This window comes from Bolinopsis microptera, chromosome 9 (genome assembly GCF_026151205.1).
Source record: "Bolinopsis microptera isolate Bmic1 chromosome 9, MBARI_Bmic_1.0, whole genome shotgun sequence".
In the NCBI taxonomy this organism is placed as follows: domain Eukaryota; kingdom Metazoa; phylum Ctenophora; class Tentaculata; order Lobata; family Bolinopsidae; genus Bolinopsis; species Bolinopsis microptera.
In genome coordinates, this window is record NC_087080.1 from 9,203,088 (window position 1) to 9,227,090 (window position 24,003).

At 41.7% G+C, this 24,003-nt stretch overlaps 2 protein-coding genes across 7 annotated transcripts in view; one reads left to right on the forward strand and one right to left on the reverse strand.

The window, feature by feature from the left end:
• Window positions 1-24,003, forward strand: part of LOC134820871 (uncharacterized) — a 1,079,557-nt gene that overhangs the window by 45,870 nt on the left and 1,009,684 nt on the right. The window lies entirely within an intron of this gene.
• LOC134820861 (hemicentin-1-like) overlaps window positions 1-24,003 on the reverse strand; it is an 81,796-nt gene that overhangs the window by 6,427 nt on the left and 51,366 nt on the right. For all 6 annotated transcript variants that reach the window (XM_063831505.1, XM_063831504.1, XM_063831503.1 and 3 more), the window contains 39 exons: window positions 23,632-23,805; window positions 23,136-23,288; window positions 21,238-21,411; window positions 20,911-21,076; window positions 20,533-20,728; window positions 20,264-20,358; window positions 20,026-20,105; window positions 19,592-19,765; window positions 19,202-19,409; window positions 17,538-17,641; window positions 17,101-17,268; window positions 16,581-16,780; window positions 16,063-16,414; window positions 15,608-15,784; window positions 15,286-15,425; window positions 14,988-15,168; window positions 14,616-14,762; window positions 14,253-14,379; window positions 13,960-14,075; window positions 13,238-13,411; window positions 12,995-13,111; window positions 12,688-12,888; window positions 12,191-12,376; window positions 11,896-12,047; window positions 11,499-11,650; window positions 11,219-11,343; window positions 10,795-10,973; window positions 10,544-10,655; window positions 10,010-10,186; window positions 9,749-9,894; window positions 9,494-9,614; window positions 2,894-3,022; window positions 2,028-2,201; window positions 1,735-1,868; window positions 1,437-1,566; window positions 1,074-1,253; window positions 639-932; window positions 381-524; window positions 49-182 (listed from right to left, as the gene is read on the reverse strand). In XM_063831505.1, coding sequence (XP_063687575.1) covers window positions 49-182; window positions 381-524; window positions 639-932; window positions 1,074-1,253; window positions 1,437-1,566; window positions 1,735-1,868; window positions 2,028-2,201; window positions 2,894-3,022; window positions 9,494-9,614; window positions 9,749-9,894; window positions 10,010-10,186; window positions 10,544-10,655; window positions 10,795-10,973; window positions 11,219-11,343; window positions 11,499-11,650; window positions 11,896-12,047; window positions 12,191-12,376; window positions 12,688-12,888; window positions 12,995-13,111; window positions 13,238-13,411; window positions 13,960-14,075; window positions 14,253-14,379; window positions 14,616-14,762; window positions 14,988-15,168; window positions 15,286-15,425; window positions 15,608-15,784; window positions 16,063-16,414; window positions 16,581-16,780; window positions 17,101-17,268; window positions 17,538-17,641; window positions 19,202-19,409; window positions 19,592-19,765; window positions 20,026-20,105; window positions 20,264-20,358; window positions 20,533-20,728; window positions 20,911-21,076; window positions 21,238-21,411; window positions 23,136-23,288; window positions 23,632-23,805 — 6,293 coding nt within the window. The remainder of the gene's footprint in view (window positions 1-48; window positions 183-380; window positions 525-638; window positions 933-1,073; window positions 1,254-1,436; window positions 1,567-1,734; window positions 1,869-2,027; window positions 2,202-2,893; window positions 3,023-9,493; window positions 9,615-9,748; window positions 9,895-10,009; window positions 10,187-10,543; window positions 10,656-10,794; window positions 10,974-11,218; window positions 11,344-11,498; window positions 11,651-11,895; window positions 12,048-12,190; window positions 12,377-12,687; window positions 12,889-12,994; window positions 13,112-13,237; window positions 13,412-13,959; window positions 14,076-14,252; window positions 14,380-14,615; window positions 14,763-14,987; window positions 15,169-15,285; window positions 15,426-15,607; window positions 15,785-16,062; window positions 16,415-16,580; window positions 16,781-17,100; window positions 17,269-17,537; window positions 17,642-19,201; window positions 19,410-19,591; window positions 19,766-20,025; window positions 20,106-20,263; window positions 20,359-20,532; window positions 20,729-20,910; window positions 21,077-21,237; window positions 21,412-23,135; window positions 23,289-23,631; window positions 23,806-24,003) is intronic.

Genomic DNA, 24,003 nt, shown 5'->3' on the forward strand with positions numbered 1-24,003 from the left:
ATGTTTGTTTCATTAATTTAAGTGAATAAAGAACAGCATTAATCTCACCTCAGGGTTGTCAATAGTAAAGCTGGCTGTGGATGTCGTGCCAGTAGTCACTACTTTGGGTTTGAAAACAATCTCACTATCTTCTGTTACTTTTGATATAGTCATCTCCGGAGCCGGCAGTCCAAACGCAGATGCTAAATTGAAGGTGGGTATCAGCGCATTGGAGAAATCAAGTAATATTACATATTAGAGATAAAGTGGGTTGATGCTAGGATAGGCTTGTATGGATACCAAGTTATGCTTGGATGAATGCCAAGTTAGGTTTGATGCCAAGTTAAAGGTTTGATGCCTAGTTAGTAGTTATGCTAAGATGGACATCTCTACAAGCAAACCTCTGATGAGATGAGGAGTAAGGTGAGGTAGAGTCAGGTTGTTGAAGGAGCCAACAAACTGAGGTGACTGTCCTACGATATCCAATACAATAACAGCCACATCTTCTCCTTCCTCGTTATTGGCTGTAACCGTGTACACTCCACCTAGAGTTTGAAGTGGGTTAGGGACTTTGAAAGGGATACACTGCGGCTTAAAGGCTGTAAAACTTAATCGAATGATTCAAATCACGAGAATCTCCGTGATTATAATATATGTACCTGATTCGGGAGTAACCCTTCTGAAGGACACCACGTCTCCATCAATCTCCACATTATCCTTATCAGGTTGGAGAGTTATTATCGGGCTCGGTTTTCCGTTCACACCGAGCTGTATACTGCCACTCTGTCCGTGGAAGAGCTGGAGGGAGTACACGCTGGAGTTGAACTTTGGAGCAGAGGTATCTGAGAGGATTGTCAGCTCGATCTCCTCTTCAGCACTACCGTGCTTGTTTTCAGCTGTGATCTTGTAGACCCCGCTGTTGCTGAGAAGTGAGGTATCTATCTCGGCTTGGCCTGGAGGGTGAGTTGGGGTAAAGATATGATAGCTTTATGCAATAATATGCTACAACAGCCGATAGAGAGTCTATAATAGTGAGGTCTGGAGTTTAATCTATAGAAATATTAAAATACTATCGAAGTGTCTACTGAACTCACCTATAACAGCATCATTTTCCTCATCAAGTTCAAGACTTAAGGGTATGTTCTCTCCGTTCGGACCCGTTAGAGCCAGAGAGGGTAGCGGTAAACCAACCACCTTTATACTCAGAGTCAGATCCTCATTTCTGAGTATTTCCTGATCCTCAGGTACATCCACAAACTCTGGTCTACGTCCAACTGAGGGGATTGAGGTTAAACAACTGTCAAGAGGTACAGTGAAGATAGCTTGTGAAGATAGCTTGCGGAGTGAGATTGCTTGCGGAGTGAGATAGCTTGCGGAGTGAGTCACCCAGGAGTAAAACTCAAAAAAGATTATACTCATAGGACAGGGTTTGTAAACTAAGGATCTGAAATAGTTACCAATGACAAGTCGGAGGGTCTCAGTTTCAGGTTCCCCATCAGAAGTGTTGTTAGCGGTGATGGTGTACACTCCTTCATGTTCTGGAGTTACAACAGGTATCACTAGACTTCCGTCATCTTCTTCCTCAATCTTGGGGATCGGATACAATTAATATTCAGTTTTTAGATTTAGTAATTAAATTATAACTTTTAAATAAGATATTTGTACTGGACGTGACTCCATCTTAGACATATTGATATAGTTCTTCACCGACAAGAAATTCTCCAACTAGGTTGACGAATGAAAATGTGTATTTACCTCTCCACCGGGAGTGTCCCAGCTGATTGTAGGGGTGGGAATACCGGACACTTCTATTGGGATCTTAACCTCGTCACCGTATATTACTTTCAGAGGTGTGGGTACCAGAATACTCACTTGAGCTGGTACTACATCTGAGGCGGGAAGCTATTAAGAACATAAATATAAATAAGTATATCCAGAAAGGGGTTTTATCAGTGTGCGTTTCTTTACGGACCTTAATAAGGAACGCGAAATTATATCACAAGGATTTTAAAACAATACGCAGGTTTATGAAGGAGTTCACAACAAACCTTGCACAACTTTAACATATCCCTTGGTAACGGCAGTACCGTACTCGTTAACAGCAGTAGCATAATACTCTCCCTCGTCAGCGAGAGAGAGCACACTGATACTGTACCGAGATCCTATCAGATCACTGCGACGTGTCATCGTCATCGTCTGAGCTGACAACTTCACTGGAGCCCCTGGGGTGCGAGGGTTAGTGAACTGAGCTGACAACTTCACTGGAGCCCCTGGGGTGCGAGGGTTAGTGAACTGAGCTGACAACTTCACTGGAGCCCCTGGGGTGCGAGGGTTAGTGAACTGAGCTGACAACTTCACTGGAGCCCCTGGGGTGCGAGGGTTAGTGAACTGAGCTGACAACTTCACTGGAGCCCCTGGGGTGCGAGGGTTAGTGAACTGAGCTGACAACTTCACTGGAGCCCCTGGGGTGCGAGGGTTAGTGAACTGAGCTGACAACTTCACTGGAGCCCCTGGGGTGCGAGGGTTAGTGAACTGAGCTGACAACTTCACTGGAGCCCCTGGGGTGCGAGGGTTACTGAACTGAGGAGAGTCTTATCTGTAATACTATGAACTATCAGTGTAACTTGTTGGGTTGTGATTTTTGGGGGTTTGTGCGAATAATTTACTTTCGCTGTGAGCACTAAGTTTAAATTTCAGATTCATTAAAATTTCGGGGTAATCAACAAGCTGTATAATGTATACAATGAAACCAATTTGATAATACAGTAAAACCCGCGGAGTATGGGGGAAAGGAAACATCCACGGTAAATCGGGGCGCGGTAAATCGGGGTTTCACTGTATGGGTGAATGTTGATATTAATAAATTAATATTATTGTTAATATCATTGATATTAATTAATTATAATTTATTTACCGTCAATAGTTCTGAAGAACTCTATTCTAGGTAGCGGGTTGCCAGTAGCAGTAACTGTCATTTGTAGTGCTGTACCGGTCGTTACAGTAACGTTCTGGAGAGTTGACACGAAGATTGGTTTTTTACCCTCTGAAATGGAAATATTGTAAAATTCATTAAATAATAAGGTTATCAATACATATTACATACATTATTATTATTATTTTTTCCCTATTTTAAACTATTCCAGTACATTGTGCAGAAAGTTGGAGATTTACAATTTTGGAAGCATGCAAGCATACAGATCTGATATCGATAGTAAATAATAAAAATACTCTAGCACAATTGTAACTGCAGTTTTACAGAACTCTAAATGCTTAATAAACACACTTGCAGATACCACTCGTATTCACACTCAGAATTGAATTTCGTCATTTTCCGATACGAGATCGGGACGGGTTCTATAAACAAACAACTAACACATATTACATAAATGATAAGATGCTGCCAAAAGTGTTTCAACTTTTAACACGTAAGTCTAAGAGGTCTTACCAATATTGATGAATTATTTTGTTTCAAAACTTATTTTATTAACTTGTCATAGCACGTTTATTTCCACTATTAAATATTAAACTGTAGAATTTTGAGTAAATTTACTTTTTTATTTCTCAGATTCAATGATGAAGAAAACCTTCTACCCTTTTGTCGCTCGGCGGTATAAAGAAAAGAAGCCCATAAGTATAGTAAAGAGCTTTTAATTTAACTAAGAGTAAGGACACCATGTGCAGTGTGCACATGCTATTACTCCATCGCTAAATATTTTTTATATTAGATAATTAATTAAGGAGAAAAAAATTGTGGAAACAATTTAATGTTATGAGTATTCAACTAGTGACTATAATTCTTTCCAAAAATGATAAAGAAAAATTACCATTATTTGCACGTGCAGTTTTATTTAAAGTCCATTGTATTGGTGGCTAACTGAAATATACTAAGGACTCTCAGCAGAGAAGAAATTTATGCACTTACAAGACAATTCTTTTTAATCTAAAGTTCAAATTTCTTTCTTCCATTGACTGATCATTGATATTTTAGTTGACTAACACATCAAAATTTAATCCTCAAAATAATAAGCGATAATTTTAAGTTTTCACTTTAGCAAGAAGCTGAGGTTTACCAGAAAGACAAATCAGAATTCAGGCTCTTTCAGTGTTATAATATACCTTATCAGACCTTACTTGACCGGACATTAAATAAACGGACATTAAAATGAACGCTCGAAAGCATTCAAAACCATCACAAATTTGTTCACCTTTTTTGGCGTTTTTAAATTTTAGCAGATAATTTGTAAACCAATTTTCATACAATAAGCAAGAAAAGCGGTCGTTAACTTTAAGCAAAAAAATGTCAAAATATCTGTCATATAACAGTGTCTATGATTATGAAAATTGTGTTAAAAAAAAGATACGAAGAAATATAATAGCCTCGTGTAGGCTATAACGTACGGACACTGCTTTTTTACCCATCTGTGAAGGCTATGACGTACGGTCACTGCTCTTTTACCCATCTTGCGAAGGCTATAACGTACGGACACTGTTCTTTTACCCATTTCGTGAAGGCTATAACGTACGGTCACTGCTCTTTTACCCATCTCGTGAAGGCTATAACGTACGGTCACTGCTCTTTTACCCATCTCGTGAAGGCTATAACGTACGGACACTGCTCTTTTACCAATCTCGTGTAGGCTATAACGTACGGTCACTGCTCTTTTACCCATCTCGTGAAGGCTATGACGTACGGTCACAGTCCGGTTCATAAAACAAAAATATTTTCCAATAATTGTGTTAATAGGCTTATCTGTTGTTCATTAGGCCAAATAACTACCAACAAAATTTCGAAGCTTCAACTCCAACCGGAACCACCCCCACAAGCCACGCCCAATTTTTTCATCAATTTTTAACAGGTAACAATCTTCATATCATCAATTTAGGCATGAAGGAGTGCTTTTAGTGCTCCAACAGTTTGGAGTCTAATAGTAATGGTAGAAAAAGGTTAACTTTAGTCAAAGTCTCAAGTCTCCACGGCGCTTGGTTTAGGCGCACCGGATCTCGCGTCTCCGCCGCAAAATTTGTTGCGCCAAAACTAAAGGTCGTAGAGACATGAGACTTCGACTAAGGTTAACCTTTTTCTACCACTACTATTAGGAAAGCACATCAACAATGTCTCAAACACATTCCTTCATGCTTTAATCAACAATTTTATAGATTTTACCTGTTAAGATATATTTAATAATTCTTTGCTGGATAATTCATTAGTGGGATTCCCTTCAAGTTAGGATCAGTGTTTGCATAGACGATATAGACCATCCTCGATCACATGATTAACAGGTGGGTGTCAGGACCATAACAGTTGCCACCCACAACATGGTTGCCACCCTCAACAGACCACCACGCTCGCTGGATGAGCAAAGCCAGCTTGGGCTTCACTGGAGGACGAAGAAGAAGATCCAGCAAATGGCGCTGTTTGCCGTGTTCGTGTATCTGGAAGCATGGTTTACCTCTGGGTCACTCTTCTCAGCTGCATTCAACGACCTAAAGCTGCACAGCCGAATCCAGAAGTTCTCGAAGGTTAACAAGAAGGTATCCTGTTCCACAGCTCAAGTTATCAACAGGCACACATGGTACCTGACTGAAGATCTCGTCCCTCTCGCTGTGTTTGACGAGTCCTTATCTTTGGAGACGAGGAACAACATCGCAAAGAAGATCAGTCAACTGCCATCAGTCCTCCCTGACATCGGAAAACCTACTCTTCCCGCCCTCGCCAAGGAATCCTCCCTGATAGATTTCGTTGGCCCTCGATCCACCTTGCTCTTCAGTCTACTTGAAGTGCCACACTCATTCTTGGATGCTGAAGATTGGAACTCTACGTCTTCCTACAGTAAATCACGTAGTTTACTACAGAAACTTACTCCTCTGAACGACTCCTCAGAACGGGCACTTGCCTTAGCTACAAGACTTAACTCACATATAACGAGAGATGAGGAGTCCTTCCAGGAACTAGTCCAAGCGGTCGAATCTCACCGGAAGAGATACGGACTAGAAACAAAGGACGATATTAAGAAGCTTTATTAGATTTTATGTGTAAATGTTGTTTGATATTGATTTTATTTTATTCTTAAACATAAACTGTCGTATTCAATCTATTAGCAAACCAAATATATACTTTGTCTTGACGCATCAGTAAGAGATTACTGGACCTCGTTAGTCACGAAGAAATCATCAGACCTTATTAATAGTGATCGGTGACCCTGTCAGTGACGAGCTATGAAGGAATTATTGGACCTCATCGATGCTGATCCTATCAGTGACGAGTTATGAAGAAATAAGAACCTCACTTAAATACAAGTTTGACGAAAATATTCCTCTGGCAACGAAGATTAGACAGCTTGCTTGTGAAGGCATGGCGATCCGAAAAACCAGGGTACCTAGAATCTAGATCATAACCTGCTGACTTCTTTAAAGCTTTAAAGGATTTTAAAGGATCAGTTCCACTTTTACATGCAAAATCCATATGATTGTCGTTTTAAGGATGACGGAATGTGTTTAAACTGTGCTCTGAAACTGTGCAGGAACCCGTCTAACCCTAAAGTGGTGTCAAGACTCAAGAGACTAAAATAATTATTACCTATTTAATTCGCGTTTTTGACACCACTTGGGGGTCCAAATTGTGGGCTCTAAAACTCCTATTTCTTGGCCAATTTTTTATTTTTTCATGCTGATTTGAAGGCCATTAAAGCATTTGACCCAGTCAAAAAAGTTTCAGTTGTATATCTTTTACGGTTTTTGCGGAAAGTCGTGTTAAAGTTGATGCCATGGTGTCAGTAAAATGGCACGGAACCATATACCTATATATATATATCGTCTCGCTTTATATATAGTAAGATGGTAGAAAAAGGTTAACTTTAGTCGAAGTCTCATGTCTCTACGACCTTTAGTTTTGGCGCAACAAATCTCGCGGCGGAGGCGCGAGACGCGAGATCCGGTGCGCCTAAACCAAGCGCCGTGGAGACTTGAGAGCACTGTTGGAGCACTAAAATCACTCCTTCATGCCTAAGGAACAACAGATAAGCCTATTCACACAATTATTGGATAATATGTTTGTTTTATGAACCGACTGTCGGACACTGCTCTTTTACCCATCTCGTGAAGGCTATGACGTACGGACAATGCTCGAAGGAAGTTTGTCCCCAGGTTCTCTTTAGTCGCCAGATTGAATATATTTTAGTCAAACTTAGTCAAAAGTTCAGCAAATACTATCAATTATGATTTATATGTAGCATCATTGGTGCGGCAAGTGCAGTAAACCCCGATTTACTGCGCCCCAATTACTGGATTTACTGCGGTCCGATTTACCGCGGATTTTTCCTTTTTTCTCCGCAGTATATCGGGATTAACTGTATTGGGTGTCTTGCTAAGAGTTTATGTGTGCTGTATTCTGTGTAAAACGGTTTCTTTATTTAGAAGATTTGTCTATTCTTGTGTAAACTATTGGTGTAATGTTGGTTGTATGTTCGTCATACACGTTCATGGTAATTTAGAAGAACTCAGGAAGAAAAAAGTATACCTTTTGAATGCAGAATTAGGTTTATTCAATTGAATGACACCGCGAAAAGTTCAGAACCTAATCTAAGATCTACGTCCCAAATAAGTTGTTCACAAAAACTACCCTAACATATTTTAAACATCTTGACATAAAATCCCCAAACATAGTGAGCGATGCGGTGGAAGTAGTATTCGATGGTCTCGTCAGGAATGAAGGTAGGGTACTCAGGGCTTGTTGTCCAATCAGTGGTGGGTTCCTCACCGCAGTTCTCCTCATCATCTCCAAGATCACGATCATCCACTCCATCACATATCCAGTGCGAGGGAATAGTGCAATCAGTACCATTGCACCGGTATCCACCATCACTTGTAGGGACAGGGGCAGGCTCAGTTATCCATTATTCACTGCAGTTCTCTTCGTCATCTCCAAGATCACAATCATCTATTCCATCACATATCCAGTGCAAGGGAATCATGTCATTACCCCCATTGCACTGGTATCTACCACTACTACTAGGGGTAGGCGTAGTTGTCCGACCATAACCGATGGGTGTTGTCGTCATCCATTCTGTAACACATCCCCAAGTTGTTGGCCAGCCGGTGGTTATTGATTCGGTTGTGGGCCAGTTAGTAGTTATCCATTCGGTTGCCGTTACCCAGCTTGAGCCACATCCGGAAAGCCAACCTGAGACATTATCCGTCCAAGAATAAGAGGAGGTCCCAGAAGTAAGAGGCCTGGTGTGTCCAAGCCCGACCAAGAGGAGAGTTAGGTAGAGAGTTGTGATCGTCATTATGCCGAGAGAATTAAGTGAGAGGGTTACAAGTTAGAGCTGTATAAATACTAAAATTAAACAAATAGTTCACGTGCAGGGAGCTCGTGTAGGGATCACGTGTAGGGAGCTCGTGCAAGGAGCTCGTGCAGGGAGCAATGATCAGTTATTGGAAAACACGGAGCTTGAGTAACACAACAAAGGAAAAAAAAAAGATCGTTCTGGGCGAGTACAAAGCGAGCTGAGGGAACATAAGACCCACTTCTCGGAGCAGAAAAATATTCTAAAAAAGTGCAAAAAAGAGAAAAGAGGAGCTAATGATTAATTTGGAATATACAAAAGTGTACTTTAATTGAAAAAACCTGGCTGAAATATGCACTCATTTACTCCTTAAGTAAGTAAGTATGGTCTATTTAAAAACAATATAATTAACTCCGGTTGTCATTGTCGTAAGGTGCGGCTTCGAAACCAGCTTAGAGTTGTAAGAACGAGCGAGTCACTTTATTACTTGATCAAATCTAAATATTTTACTCGGCGTAAAAAATATAGTTTCTGGACAAAGATGAGATTTTTAAAATGGTGCAAAAACGATTTCTCGGCCAGGTAGCGCAGTTGGTTAGAACGCCTGTCTTACAATCGTTAGGTTGCGAGTTCGAAACCCACTGACTGCCTGGTCGTGGGGTGAGCGTCGTCGACGTTCAGCTAAGGATCATGAGTGGTCTATGCAGCCCCCCGGTCTACTCAGCCGAATACTCGAGAAATCGGGTGTGAGGGTTAAATGAGGAGCTGCACATTGCAGCAAAGTCTCGGACGAAGAAAGTATGGTACACACTACCTTAACCGTCACTGGCCAAAAAAGATCCTTCGGCTTCCTGTAATTGGCTGGTTGCACTTGTGTAACATTGTGGCTGTTGGAATACACCGAAGTAAAATAAGTGTCTAGATAAAAAAAATACGAAACAAACCTTTTGGGGGCTAATTACTATACTAATAGTAGTTAAAGTATTCATACTTAAAACATACACTTCTTGCCAGTATTTTCAATATTCAGCTTACTTTATACTCAATGACTACTGACTAGTGACTAGTGAGTATGAAAAATTTCACGTTTATCTTTTCAGAATGTCAACAAAGAAATGACGGATGAAGACAGAAGAAGACTTTATGAAACATCAGGATCCCTGACTCATTGACACTCACATTTATATTTCAGAAAGAGTAAATTTTTTAAACTAAAGGCGACCACTTACCGACGATGATGGTGAAGGCGTACTCAGCGACTCCCTCGTCGTTACTAGCCAGGACCTTGTACACACCGCTGTCTCTCAGATCCACCTCTTCTATCACCAGGGTCGTGTTTTCTGGTATCACCTGAGTTTAGGGCTTGTTATAATAAGCTGTTTCCTAAATATAAGTTTAAAGTCAGACACGGTCTAAGGTTTAAGTGTATTCCTAATTTTTATAAAAGTACCACACTCTCTCCATCATCAGTTATTGATGATTACCTGGAAGCCCTCCAGCATAGCAGCGGGACCACCAGGGGTTAGCCAGGTTATCTCAGCGGCTGGTTGAGCGTCCACAACAACAGGTATCTCAATCCTCTCTCCAGCTGTTACCCTCAAGTTCACTGGTTTCACTACGAACACTGGTCCTGAGGGAGATAATCGTATAGTCTCAACGTTTGGTGGAATTGGTGACTTACCCACTCATTTAATGTAAGGTTGAGTGTGCTAACTATGTTAATATGAGAGTACTCTGAAACTAACCATAGTCACAAGGATAAAGAGAACACTGAACAGTCTCCATATCATCTCCAGGACAGCTGTCTCCGCCGTTCCTAGGAGCAGGGTTAGAGCAGGTCCTTGTCCTGGACTTGGTGCCAGTTCCACAATCCACGTTACAGTCCGAGTAGTCGCTCCACGCGCTCCAAGTACCGTCAACAACTGAGGAAGAAGGGGTCAATATCACTGATGTGAGGAGACCAATAGACCATGGTGCTCCGTTATTTTTAAAAACTTTTATTTTAAACTTTTATTTTTATTTATGGTGCTCCGTTATTGAAGGCTGGCTGGTTTTTAAAAGCTGTCGTTTGATGACAAGGACTGTGACCTTTCAGTTCTAATTATAGATTAAAAATCCATAAACATATTTGAAACAAACATTTTTCGTGAGGTCGAAGAGTAGCAAAACTGTACTTTTTAAATCAATCTTAAAAACTTTACTTTTGGCAGAATTTTAAGTCAAATTTTCCGAAACTATCGAAGTCCAAACTCCAAACTAAATCAATCACACCCAATTACCGATAATGATAGCAGAGCTCTTTTCCTCCACGCCCCTCTCATTAACTGCCGTACACACGTACTCTCCTTCATCACCAGGAGTCACGTACACGATCTTCAGCGTTTCCTTGACCTGGGTTTTACAAAGTTGTAATGTGCACAAAATAACTTTTACGGTAAAAATAAAATATCCTATGGATTTACGAACGAAGATCAGTAAAGGGCAACCCACGGTTCCACATGATAAACCAAGTACACTAACTGCAACTAACCTCGTAGGTTCTATCGTCCGCAGATGTCCTGGGAGCGGAGGTGACCTGGAGTTCCTCGTACCGGGTGATACTGACACCGGGGGCTGGTATTCCCCGTGCCACACACTCGATAGTCACGCTGTCACCTTCTCTCACCCTCTGTTCTTCTGACATGAACGTGATCTCCGGCAGCTCCAAAACTAAGGATTTTGGGAAATGTTTAAGTTGAAAGTAAACAAATTTCTATTTTATACTGGAAGCTTAAAAAACCTCGGTTGATGCAAAGTATTTGCCACTCTGTAAGCTGAACCACAAATATTTGCCACTCTGTAAAATATACCACAAATATTTGCCACTCTGTGAGCTGAACCACAAATATTTGCCACTATGTAAGCTGAACCACAAATATTTGCCACTCTGTAACCTGAAGTAGACTTAAACTCACCGGTAATGGAGGCAGTTGCTCGGTCAGTGTTATTACCGACAGTAACAGAGCAGGTGTATGTAGCATCATCGGAGCTTATAACATCTGAGATCTGCAGTCTGGAGGTCTTCTTTCTATTGTAGATCCTGGGAGAGGTTATTTAGTGTTAACAATTTTAGTTGTTCAAACTTTTCAGGATAATGTGTTACGTTAAGAGATCAAGGCTGTAGTGTGATGCGTTTACCCGACTTAACGCGTCTAAAACAATCAAAACTCCACCAATTTCTAAATAACCACTAACCTGACATTTTCTTCCTCAAACAACTCCTCTCCACCCTTATACCAAATAACCTCACCATCAGACACCTCGCACTCCAGGATAGCAGTCTCTCCCTTGTTGAGGAAGATGCTCTCGGGAGCAGATGTTATCTCCACACATTCGTTATCACATACCTGAGCAAGAGTTTAATGTTAACGAAGAGTATTGGAACTTCATCACAAGTGAAAACTCGATAAATAATAAGTTAATGCCATTTTGAGATTCTGAGATCCATGACAATGCATCGACCAAAAATCTTTTTCCACTGAATTTGAACTTATTTTGCCTTTTAATCATCAACACCTTTTTAAAAACAAGAATGTATGGCACTATTGTGGCAAACTGTTTCAATTCTCGACTGAAATTTCCAACAACTAACCCTGAATTGAGAAAGTTGGCCAGCACAAGTAACAGCCGAGTCCTGTGTACGTTTCTTCTTCGCAACACACTCCCTTGCACGGGACTGAGTTCCTGCCCCGCACTCGGAGTGACATTCCGTCCAATCAGACCATTCTGTGAACTTCCCTTCCTCTGTGGGATTATAGTGTAATTATAGTGTAATACTAATTAATCCTTTAGAGATGCACTAAAACAACTTTTAAATTATCACCATAAAAAGTTGGTTATCCCAAGAATATTACCGAGCCAATTAAGAAAAAAAGAGGGACCCTCACCATCGCAATCAGGTTTAATACACTCATCAAACTCCATGGCGGATCCAGCACAAGGATCTCCACCATCACTAGCCTCAGGGTTATCACAAACACGTTCCCTTGACTTGACTCCCTTGCCACAGTCTACAGAGCAACTAGACCAGCCCGACCATTCTCCCCAGTTACCGTGGGTAGGACACACCGGACCTGGGGATAGGAAGGTGTGTGAGGGATAGGAATGTAGGTATAAAACTGAGGTTGGAGGCAGGTCGGGATTGAGAGAAATAGATATCAGTGACTTGTGAAGACAGGAGAAGAGAATCAAATATGTGAAATTCTGAAATATCTCAAAATAGATATATAATATTCAGTAAAACCCCGATTTACCGAGTTTGGGGAAGGAAACAGCTGCAGTAAATTTGGGTGTGTGGTAATTTACCACTGGTAAATCAATGCGCGGTAAATCGAGGTTTTATTACAATATACGCTACTCCAAAGATAAAGAATGTCACACTCACCAGAGCAAGTCTTGGTCTCCGAACCCTGACCCTCACAGTAGTTACCACCAGCTGCAGGGGCCGGGTTATCACAAGTCTTAGTCCGGGTCCTGACTCCGTCACCACACGTCACTGAACAGTCCGACCAGGCGGAGTAGTCCGACCACTGTCCGTTAACGGAACATGGCTTAGTGTTACAGTTCCTCACTTCAGTACCACTTCCTGGTTTGGGATAGTTTCAACAGTTCTGCACTTGACAGGGATATTTTTAACCCAAGATTCAGAGCACAATTTAAAAGTTTAAACAGCAAGTTAAGGAGCAACTAACCAGGAGCGGTACAAGTACCGTTGTTACCCTGTGTGATACACACCCTGTTCCTGGACTGGTAACCTCCTCCGCAGTCAGCTGAACACCCGTTCCATTGTGTCCAGTCAGACCACTCACCTGGGTTACAGTATTGTTAAGGAATATCAGCATCGCTTTATACAAGAGTTATTGTTTACATGGTTATTATTCCAGATGGTTTGCACATATCAACTAATTATGACCCATTTAAAAGTAATGGCTTACTTCTACAAGGGATATCACACTCGTCCTTGTCCGTCAGATCTCCGACACAATCAACTCCATTGCTGGAGGGTGTGGGACTGTTGCACTGTCTAGTTCGGGTCTTCTGTCCGACTCCACAACCTACTCCAACACAGGGTGACCAGGTGTCCCAGTCGCTCAGTCCTCCGTTTACAGCTGAGGATAAGGAGTTAGATTAGAGAGAAAGGTGGTTTGACTGGCATGAAATAAACTAAACATTGCTAGTAGAAATACAAAATAAATGTGTTTTTGTTGTAAATATTTCTAGTAGTTTTTTATCATTGTTATAGTGGGAATGTTACTGGTTATTGTTATAGTGGGAAAGTTACCGGTTATTATAGTGGGAAAGTTACCGGTTATTATAGTGGGAAAGTTACTGGTTATTGTTATAGTGGGAAAGTTACCGGCTATTATAGTGGGAAAGTTACCGGTTATTATAGTGGGAATGTTACTGGTTATTGTTATAGTGGGAAAGTTACCGGTTATTATAGTGGGAAAGTTACCGGTTATTATAGTGGGAATGTTACTGGTTATTGTTATAGTGGGAAAGTTACCGGTTATTATAGTGGGAAAGTTACCGGTTATTATAGTGGGAATGTTACTGGTTATTGTTATAGTGGGAAAGTTACCGGCTATTATAGTGGGAAAGTTACCGGTTATTATAGTGGGAATGTTACTGGTTATTGTTATAGTGGGAAAGTTACCGGTTATTTTGACGTCGTATCGCTTTCTGTTGATAGTATCCTCTTTACAAGTATATGTTCCGCTGATATAGATCGTGCTGTCAGATATCACCAGGTTGTTTTCAACAAACACAAATCTGGTGGGGAGTAGTTTAGTTTAATGGAGAACATTTAAATTTTTGCTTGGAGGTAGAACATTACTGTAGCAAAGACTCGAGCAGAATAAAGAAAAAAGCGTGTTGGAAGTATACATATCTCAATAACTAACGAACAAACTCTCAACCGTTTAATTAATTCTCAATTAAATAACTAACCTAGATCCAGGACTAAGAGGAACTTGGTCCAGGTTCCAGGTGACAGGACCAGCTGCTACACAGGCCAGTGTAACACTGTCCCCCTCTAGGATAGACACAGAGGTGACCGGGATGTCCTTGTTGGGATCTGAAGATGGGGTTCTGTGAAAACTGTAGAATTTATAATAATCTCATGCATAATATTGTAAATCTTGTTTAATAGAATAGTCTTTGTAACGAAACTACTGATACCTAATAAATAATTAGGTGGTGATACTGACACACACATCCTAAATTTACTAAGATATTCAGAGATCATGTTCAAAATTGTACATCATTGTTCAACATAGTTCAACATAGTTGATACTCTAAATTTCAACTGACCATTGACAGTGAGAGCAGCGTTCTCGATGTTGCTACCAGCCACGTTAGTAGCCAGACACACGTACATACCCTCGTCCTCTGACTCCACACTCTCTATAACTAGCTTACTGACAGTGGTAGTCTCGTCCATTGTTTTGGTGGTGATAACTGCAGGAGGTTTTAGTGAAATTAGTGAAATATTTAATAGTGAAGTACAACAACTTGAGGAGGGGAGGCAGAGGTTTTAGTGAAATTAGTGGAATATTTAATAGTGAAATACAACAACTTGAGTTTGCCATTGCCAGGCAACATAATAAACTTGAGCAATTTGTGTAGTAACAGACTTGACGTTCCCCACAGATTAAATATAAACAGAGAGACACAACTACAAACCTGATTTGTTACCGCTGACAACCTCCTCGCTGTTTCTCATCCAGATTACACTAGGTTTGGGTTGAGCGTGGATCCTACACACAAACTGGACCCTGTCTCCAACCTCCGCTTCTTGATCTGCCATGGTGAACACTATCGGGTGTTCTGGACATTCTTCTTCGTTACACGCTCTTGATTCGGTCTGAAAAGAGAAGGAGTTAAAACTACAGCGGAAACTGAAATATCATAACACAAAGCGGAGAAGATAAATAAACAATAAAGAACATTTCAAGTTCATAAAATCCTATTCTACACGTACTTCAGGGTCTTCGGGCCCACAATCCTCTCCATCAAACATGGGAAGAGGCCTAGTGCAGCTCCGGGACCGGGTCTGAGATCCACCTCCGCAGGTCACTGAGCATGTTGTCCACAAGGTCCACTGAGTCCAACCTCCATCAACTGGGAGGGGGGTTAGGTTAACTTCGTGATCTTAAAACTATACAGTTAAGGTTCAAATTAATGATGTTTTTAAAAATTCATGATGTTTTTAATCTTAAAACTAAATAGTAAGAGTACTAAATACAACTATAAATGATGAAACTGATTAGATAGAATACTAAATCCTGTGTTACTCTCATTACCTGGACAGTTAGCCTCAAAGCATATCTCCTCGTGATTGACTGTCTCACCACTGGTACAATCCTTTCCTCCGTGCGCGGGGGCAGGGTTAGTGCAGGTCTTATTCCTGGTACGTTTACCGAGTCCACAGGTTTCAGAGCAAGGGGTCCATTCGTCCCATGCTGAGTATCCACCATCAACTGAGTTGGGTTGAAGGTTAGGGATATAGAGTGAGTTACTTGCTTGGTCCACTGAATCTCAATCAGTGTCCGAAAAGCGCGTGATTATTTATCAAGAAAAAATACACTACTATTTAAGATTTTGTTAGAGGCAGGAAAGTCTTGCTGGGATCAGAAATATTTTATACAAAAATTTCTAGCGTGATACACAATCTAAATTCTTACAATTCTGCAAATTTATTTTAAATCTTCTGATTAAAAAGAGATAATTTGGCCAACTTGCCGAGCTATAAACATACCAGCACAAGGTTTATTCGCGCATGATCTGGTATCTTCCAAATCTCCAGAACATGTCCGTCCGGAGTGTGATGGTTCCGGACTGGTACAAGTTCGTGTCCGGGTTTTAGTTCCACTTCCACATGACACTGTGCAGTCTGACCAAGCTGACCAATCTGTTAACCCTCCATTTATAGCTCTCACAGAAACCACAATAATCTTACTGTCACTTCCAACACTGTTCATAGCAGTGCACGTGTACATGCCAGCATCAGTTATCTTGGAGTCCTGGATCAGGAGGGTGTGGTTGGAGAGGAGTTTAGAGGAGCCTGTCAGAGGGGTCCACGACACCATGGATACAGGTCGTGATTCAACCTGAGTAGTGAGGTTTATTAGTTCACGTGCCGGTGCCTGTTAAGTGTGAATAAGAACCCTCGAGCAAGTTATCTACCAGATTTATGTTATTTTGACCCCAAATTATAACTATCAGATACATCTGTTTAACAATAAGTTAACTTATAACCAACTATAAAGCCCTCACCTCACAGTTCAGTACGATATCCTCTCCCTCCTCCACAGCCACGCTGGTCACATCGCTCACTATCTCCGGAGCTTGCGTGGTGGTCAGGGTGGCGGTGGCTAGGATGGGTTTCTTGTTGGAGGAAGTCAGGATGATGCTGTAGATCTTCTCGTCTGAGGGGTCTACTGATCGTACTGTCAGTGTGCTCGTGTACAGGCCGTCTGGAGTAAGATTACTCAGTTAGTTATTATTCAATTAACTATTGAACTCGGTCAGCGATAATTGTAAGAGGAAGAAAAAAAAGAGTCCCATATTCTGCTACTTTTTAAAAAAGTCCCATATTCTACTACTTTTTATTTGTATTTATTTATTGTTGATATTTATCGTGTTCTAAATGTCACAAATAAGTTTTTCTATTGAAAAGGCGGTTTTGACAAGCATCAAGCAGAGCCAGTGAAAACTTTAATTTAACAAGAACAGTGGTCAGTGACCAGCCTTAACAGACAAAACACCAGCACAACAATTAGCAATTCACACTTACCATTTTCAACAGTTTCAACAAATATTCTATCACTGTTGACAATAGGCTGACCATCTACAAGCCAGGCCACAACCGGGGTAGGTATACCGAGGTAGGTGGCCACGAAGGTAACATCAGACCCTACTGGGACTGTGAGGGATTGGGGTGGTCCTATCAACTGGGTGTTTCCTGAGACGAGTTCATGTGTTAGTCATGTGTTAATCATGTGTTAATGATGTGTTAATGATGTGTTAATCATGTGTTAATCAAGTGTTAATGATGTGTTAATGATGTGTTAATGATGTGTTAATGATGTGTTAATGATTGGTGATGAGTACTTTATTCGATACTTTGAAGATGTGAAGGATAACAACAGTTTCAGACCAGAAATTACGTTTTCTCTTTAAAAGAGTTCATATAAATGGAAGTTTATATGAAGTTTATCTTGTTTAACTCACGTGGACAAGAGTCTAGGTTACATGAGGTAACCTCACTGTCTTTATTAGGACCTGGACAGGGTAAACCACCGTGAGAAGGTCGAGGGTTCTTACACACTCGGGACCTGAGAGGTAGAGGGTTAGTTGGTATTATAGAGGGACACTAGAGGGACACTATAGAGGGACACTAGAGGGACACTAGAGGGACACTAGAGGGACACTAGAGGGACACTAGTGGGACACTAGAGGGACACTCTAGAGGGACACTCTAGAGGGACACTAGTGGGACACTAGAGGGACACTAGAGGGACACTAGAGGGACACTAGAGGGACACTCTAGAGGGACACTAGAGGGACACTAGAGGGACGCTAGAGGGACACTAGAGAGGGACACTAGAGGGACACTAGAGGGACACTAGTGGGACACTAGAGGGACACTAGAGGGACACTCTAGAGGGACACTAGAGGGACACTCTAGAGGGACACTAGAGGGACACTAGAGGGACACTAGAGGGACACTAGTGGGACACTAGAGGGACACTAGAGGGACACTAGTGGGACACTAAAGGGACACTAGAGGGACACTAGTGGGACACTAGAGGGACACTAGAGGGAGACTAGTGAGACACTAGAGGGACACTCTAGAGGGACACTAGAGGGACGCTAGTGGGACAGTAGAGGGACATTAGAGGGACACTAGAGGGACACTAGAGGGACACTAGAGGGACACTAGAGGGACACTAGAGGGAGACTAGTGAGACAATAGAGGGACACTAGAGGGACCCTAAAGGGACACTAGAGGGACACTAGTGGGACACTAGAGGGACACTAGAGGGAGACTAGTGAGACACTAGAGGGACACTCTAGAGGGACACTAGAGGGACGCTAGTGGGACAGTAGAGGGACATTAGAGGGACACTAGAGGGACACTAGAGGGACGCTAGAGGGACACTAGAGGGACGCTAGAGGGACACTAGAGGGACACTATAGAGGGGCACTAGAGGGACACTAGAGGGACACTAGAGGGACGCTAGAGGGACACTAGAGGGACACTAGAGGGACACTAGAGGGACACTATAGGGACATTAGAGGGACACTAGAGGGATACTAGAGGGACACTAGAGGGACACTAGAGGGACACTAGAGGGACACTAGAGGGACACTAGAGGGACACTAGAGGGACACTAGAGGGACGCTAGAGGGAAACTAGGGGGACACTAGAGGGACACTAGAGGGACAACAGAGGGACAACAGAGGAACACTAGAGGGACAACAGAGGGACACTAGAGGAACGCTAGTGGGACAGTAGAGGGACACTAGAGGGGCACTAGAGGGACACTAGTGGGACACTAGAGGGACACTAGAGGGACACTAGAGGGATACTAGAGGGACACTAGAGGGACACTAGAGGGACAAATGAGTGACAACAGAGGGACACTATAGAGGGACACTAGAGGGACACTAGAGGGACACTAGAGGGACACTAGAGGGACAACAGAGGGACAACAGAGGGACACTAGAGATATTTGGGAACCATTCAAATGAGCGTTTTAAAATATTTAAGAACCATTGTGTCTGGTGAAAATATTAGCCGAATTACTAAGCAAGACTTTCTTGCTTTTACTTGGTTCATTTCAAGTCTCTAAACTCTACCCCCTCACACCCTCAACCCCTCAACCCCTCACCTGGTAGTTACGCCTCCTCCACAGTCTACAGAGCACTTGCTCCACGCAGTCCAGTCCGTGTAGTTGCCGTTAACCGGACATGGGTTAGTGTTACACTCTTCACTGCCAACTCGGGGACAATCCGCTGCAGCACAGTCTACTATCCTGGAGCGGATACCTCCACCGCAGGTTTCAGAGCATTCGGACCATTCTCCGTATTGAACCACATCTGAATGGAGTAGTTATTTTAGAAGTCTTATTATTGACAAAGCAGCTGAGACTTGACTGATTGCAGACGGTTTTTAATTCGTCAATTTCCATGTTAGATATGTAAGTAAAGTGCCAAAAACCCTAATTGTTGACTAGATTGTTCTAAAGGCTTAAATCTTTAAATGGAGTCCGAGCGCTTACCTTCACAATCCTCCACAGCACAAGCTCTCTTCTCCTTATCCGGCCCGTTACACTGGAGACCGTTAGTAGAAGGAACAGGGTTATTACAGGTTCGGGTCCTGGTCTGTTCTCCGTCTCCACAGCTAACTGAACAGTTAGACCAATCTTCCCACGCTGAGTACTCTCCGTGTATCGCTGAGGGTAGACATTAGGTTAGACACTAGGTTAGACACTAGGTTAGGCAGCTGGTGAGGACTGAATACAGTGTTTAACTGTTATCAGTCAACACAATACATTCCGGTGGGAATATCTTGTCACCACATTCTTTATACTTTTATACTTTTATAGCTTGCTCACGTACGGCTGTTATAGGCTGATAGCTGTGGAGATGTTCGCATGGTTTGGTTTGTACGTGTGAAATATGTGAAATAGTGTGAAATATAAACACTACTTACGGTTGACAGTTATATAAGCTGATTTGTCTGATGTTCCGACATCGTTAGTAGCGATACAATCGTACCGTCCGGTATGGAACCTGGGATAACACAGGGTTAGAACCGCTGGGGAAGGTTCTCAGCCAATTGTTAGAACCGGTGTGAATACTCTAATATCTAATTTTATCAGACGAAAATGGAGGGAATAAGGATTTCACACTGATAAGATTTGTAAAGGTAAAATAGCTGCTGTGTTAACCTGGTGGCATCTTGTATTAGCAGAGTTCCGTTGGAAAGTGCCAGAGCCTCGCTGAAGTATTCTGTCAACGGTTTGTTGTTGAACATCCACACGATCTGCATTAATGGGAAAGTTAGTTGTGTGTATCTACAAGGATGTTCATGCATTTCACACTAATTTATTAATAGTATGTGATTTTCTTTGTGATAATAGAAATTTCACATGCTTAAAGTGTTATCAGTGAGATGTATATAATATATATCAGGGAGGAACCCTGAGCGTACACTTACCTCGGACTCCTCATCAGCCTCACAGTTCAGATAAAGATCCTGATCCTCCTCCAGGTCCATGTCCTCTGGGAACTGGGAGAAGACAGGCAGCTGCTTGGTGACAGCTAGATCTACTGACACCAGGGCCGCGCCGGCTTCGTTCTGGGCTAAACAGTTGAACGTTCTGTCCGTTTCTGCTTCTTGGATTACTAGGTAACTGTGTTGGAGAGTTTCAGCGTGTTATAATTGTTTAATTGATCAATCTTATAATTGTTTAATTGATCAGTCTAATAATTTATCAATCTTATAATTTATTTGCCAATGACCGAGAATTCTATATCATTTTCAGTGCCTTTGACAATGAAAATGTAAAATAACATACACCCTAGAAGTACTAACCTAGTGATTCGTTGTCCGCTGGTGGTAGTAATAGCACTGATGTGGATATCATCTTCAAACCATGTAATCATAGGAGTGGGTACTCCCTCAGCAGAGCAGAGGAAGGTTACTTCCTCTCCTCTGTTAGCTGTCGTGTCTTCAGGTACTCGTACTATCCGCGGTTTAACTGAGAACATTCAGTATAACGATGTAGAAAAATTGAACGTTTTTCTGGATAGGTTAATAGCTGAAATGATCCGACCACAAAAAATGGTTCAGTCGGTTCAAGTCAAGAACTAAGAAGCAAATGTTGAAATGTTGAAATGTTGAAATGTTTAATTATCTCACCAGGGCAGCTGTGAGAGTTGCACTGTTTGATCTCGTATCCACGCTCCTGTACACAAGCTTTACCACCGTGAGCAGGGCGGGGGTCAGTACAGGTCCTGGTCCGGGTCTGGTTACCTCCTCCGCATTCTTCAGAGCAGGTAGACCATGGTGACCAGATCGAGTAACCTCCGTTCACTGAGGGGATGAGGGGTTAAAATAGGTTAGATACTTCTCGAATAGATTTCGTGTGTGACCAGTATAATTGATCTAATTAAAGGTAACTTTGTTTAGATTGTTTAGATTTGGACCTGAGCCAAAAACAATAACTGTGACGTAATCACAGGGAATGTAATTATTGGTAGTTAGTGTTTAGTCTTCAGTCTTCAATATGTTATTCCCTATTTGTGTTGAATTTTTAGTTTATACCGGAATTATCAGCCGCAGCCTGCACTCGGTATCATTATTGCGATTATTCCATAACATCTAAATTTTTGTGCGTGATATGAAAGCAGTTAAACACCCAAACTCCTGGTAAATGTTTAATTGCTCAACCTGCCGCATCATTATCGTCATTACTTTTACTACTAACATAACTATCATCGTTATTCTCTTGTCGTCATGCTTTGTTTCTTTTAGGAGATTGATACGACCAATGACGACCACGATATCCTCACTTCTGATCCTACTCCTCGCCCCTACCACCCACACTATCACCTGCTACACCAACTGTGTTTCTAGTACATCCCCACTTCTAGCAGGTCTGTATCAGTGTACCGAGGACACTGTCAGTGAGTGTCAGTTCGGGTGTGCGTCTACTACACTGTCAGTAGATTACGCTATTGAGGGACTGGACATGTCGGGTACTATTGACGGTACAGCCCCGTGGTGCGACGCAGGGACGGTGAAAGTGAAAGTGAAAGTGAAAGTGAAAGTAGTGGTAAAACTTGTGAGGAGATATGGACTGCTTTGCAGGGTTTGGTGCAGGGTATTGTTAATATATCAAACTTTAAATGTGATATCTCTGACATTTGTGGTACGGATAAATGTAATGATGTTAATAGACGAGTTGATGAGAGCACTGAAGTTGATGTAGGAGACATTGGAAGTAAAACTGATGATGATGATGGTAATGGTGATGTTGATAATTCTAATGGTGATGGCATTGAAGGTGGTGATGGTGACGATGGTAATGGTGATATTAGTGATGTCAAAATATACCCTTCTATTGAAAATGATATCGGAAATGAGAATGACTCTGAACATGAGTATGACACTGAAAGTGAGGTAGCCATTATACCCGTTTTGGACCCTGAGCAAGATGAAGACACTGCAAATGATGTAAATTCTACAAAACCACGCCTCATTTTTATTGTCTTATTATCCTCGTTACTGTTTTAGTTTTTGGCGGCGGTGTTCTGATCAAAATGACCCGACGGGGTATGGCGGCAGAACTTGAAATGGCTAAAGATGTATCACTATCGTATTCTAAATTTTGACTGAATTGCTCGGGGCGGCGCCGATGAAGACAATTGGTGGCGTCGTTTTCAAAGACGGTTTATTTAAGAAAAATGAGGAATAGACAGTGAAATTTCTTTTTAACGTGTTTCAATTTACTGGATTTCTTGATTTACCGACACTATTTCTTTTCTGTTATGTTACTCTTAGCTTTATGATAAATTTTCGTCCAGATTTTTTTTCAGTGCAAAACTATGACCACTGCATGATAGAAACAAAACCTAAACATTGATATAACTTTAGGAGCTATCACTGAACTGATTTCATGATCAGGAAATTTAAATTTCTAATTTTTAAAGTTCCATTAGTATTTTAATATGTCGATATCTAAATAAAAACTCTCAAAGAAGATAACAAACTGAAATTGTTACGGAAACAAAAGTGAAAGGGAAACTCTATCTCACCAGGGCAGGCGGCTGTGTAGCAAGTAGCAGTGATAAACTCTTCTCCTTCACACGTGTCTCCATTCAGGCAGGTCCTTACTCTGGTGTGGTTACCCAGACCACAAGATGGGTCACAATCTGACCATTCCGACCAGTCTGACCATGCCACCTCGGCTGAAAGAAAATAGGGGGTCAGGGACGGAGTTATGTTTGTTAGATCAATAGTTACCTTGGGACCCCAGGCTATATTGTTCATAAACATTAAACATATGAATAGAGATTCGGCGGAATGACAGGCTGAGCGCCGCTCAGTTAGATCAATAGTTATCAAGACCAATACAAACCTTTATTAATATCCATCAACACTACAAATCCTAATAATAACTTATAAAATTTCCAGTACAGGAGCACTACCAAACTGTTCCCAATAAAACACATTATATATCCCTAAACTCACTAAAATGTAGGAAATATATCCGTAAACTCACTAAAACAAATGATATATCCCTAAACTCACCAGGACACTCCTCTACGATACAGTCCCTGCTCTCCTCACCCTCTCCAGGGCACTTCTCCCCAGACTGGGAAGGTCGGGGGTTATTACACAGTCTCTTCCGAGTCTGGTCTCCGTACCCACAGTCCTCGCTGCAGGTAGAGTAGCCCGACCAGTCTCCCCAGTTACCATCAACAGCTGGGAGGGAGAAGGAGGGTGAGTCATAATTTTGACACCTGGTCAAATAATAACACAAAATTCTCTCTAATCAGAGTCAGACTAAAAAGTTCAATCAGTTTTAAAACTGTCCAGTAATTATTATTTACTAAAAACGTTTAAATTTACGGGGCTTCTAATTTCTATTAAATTTTTAAAAAACAATTTTACTATATTTGT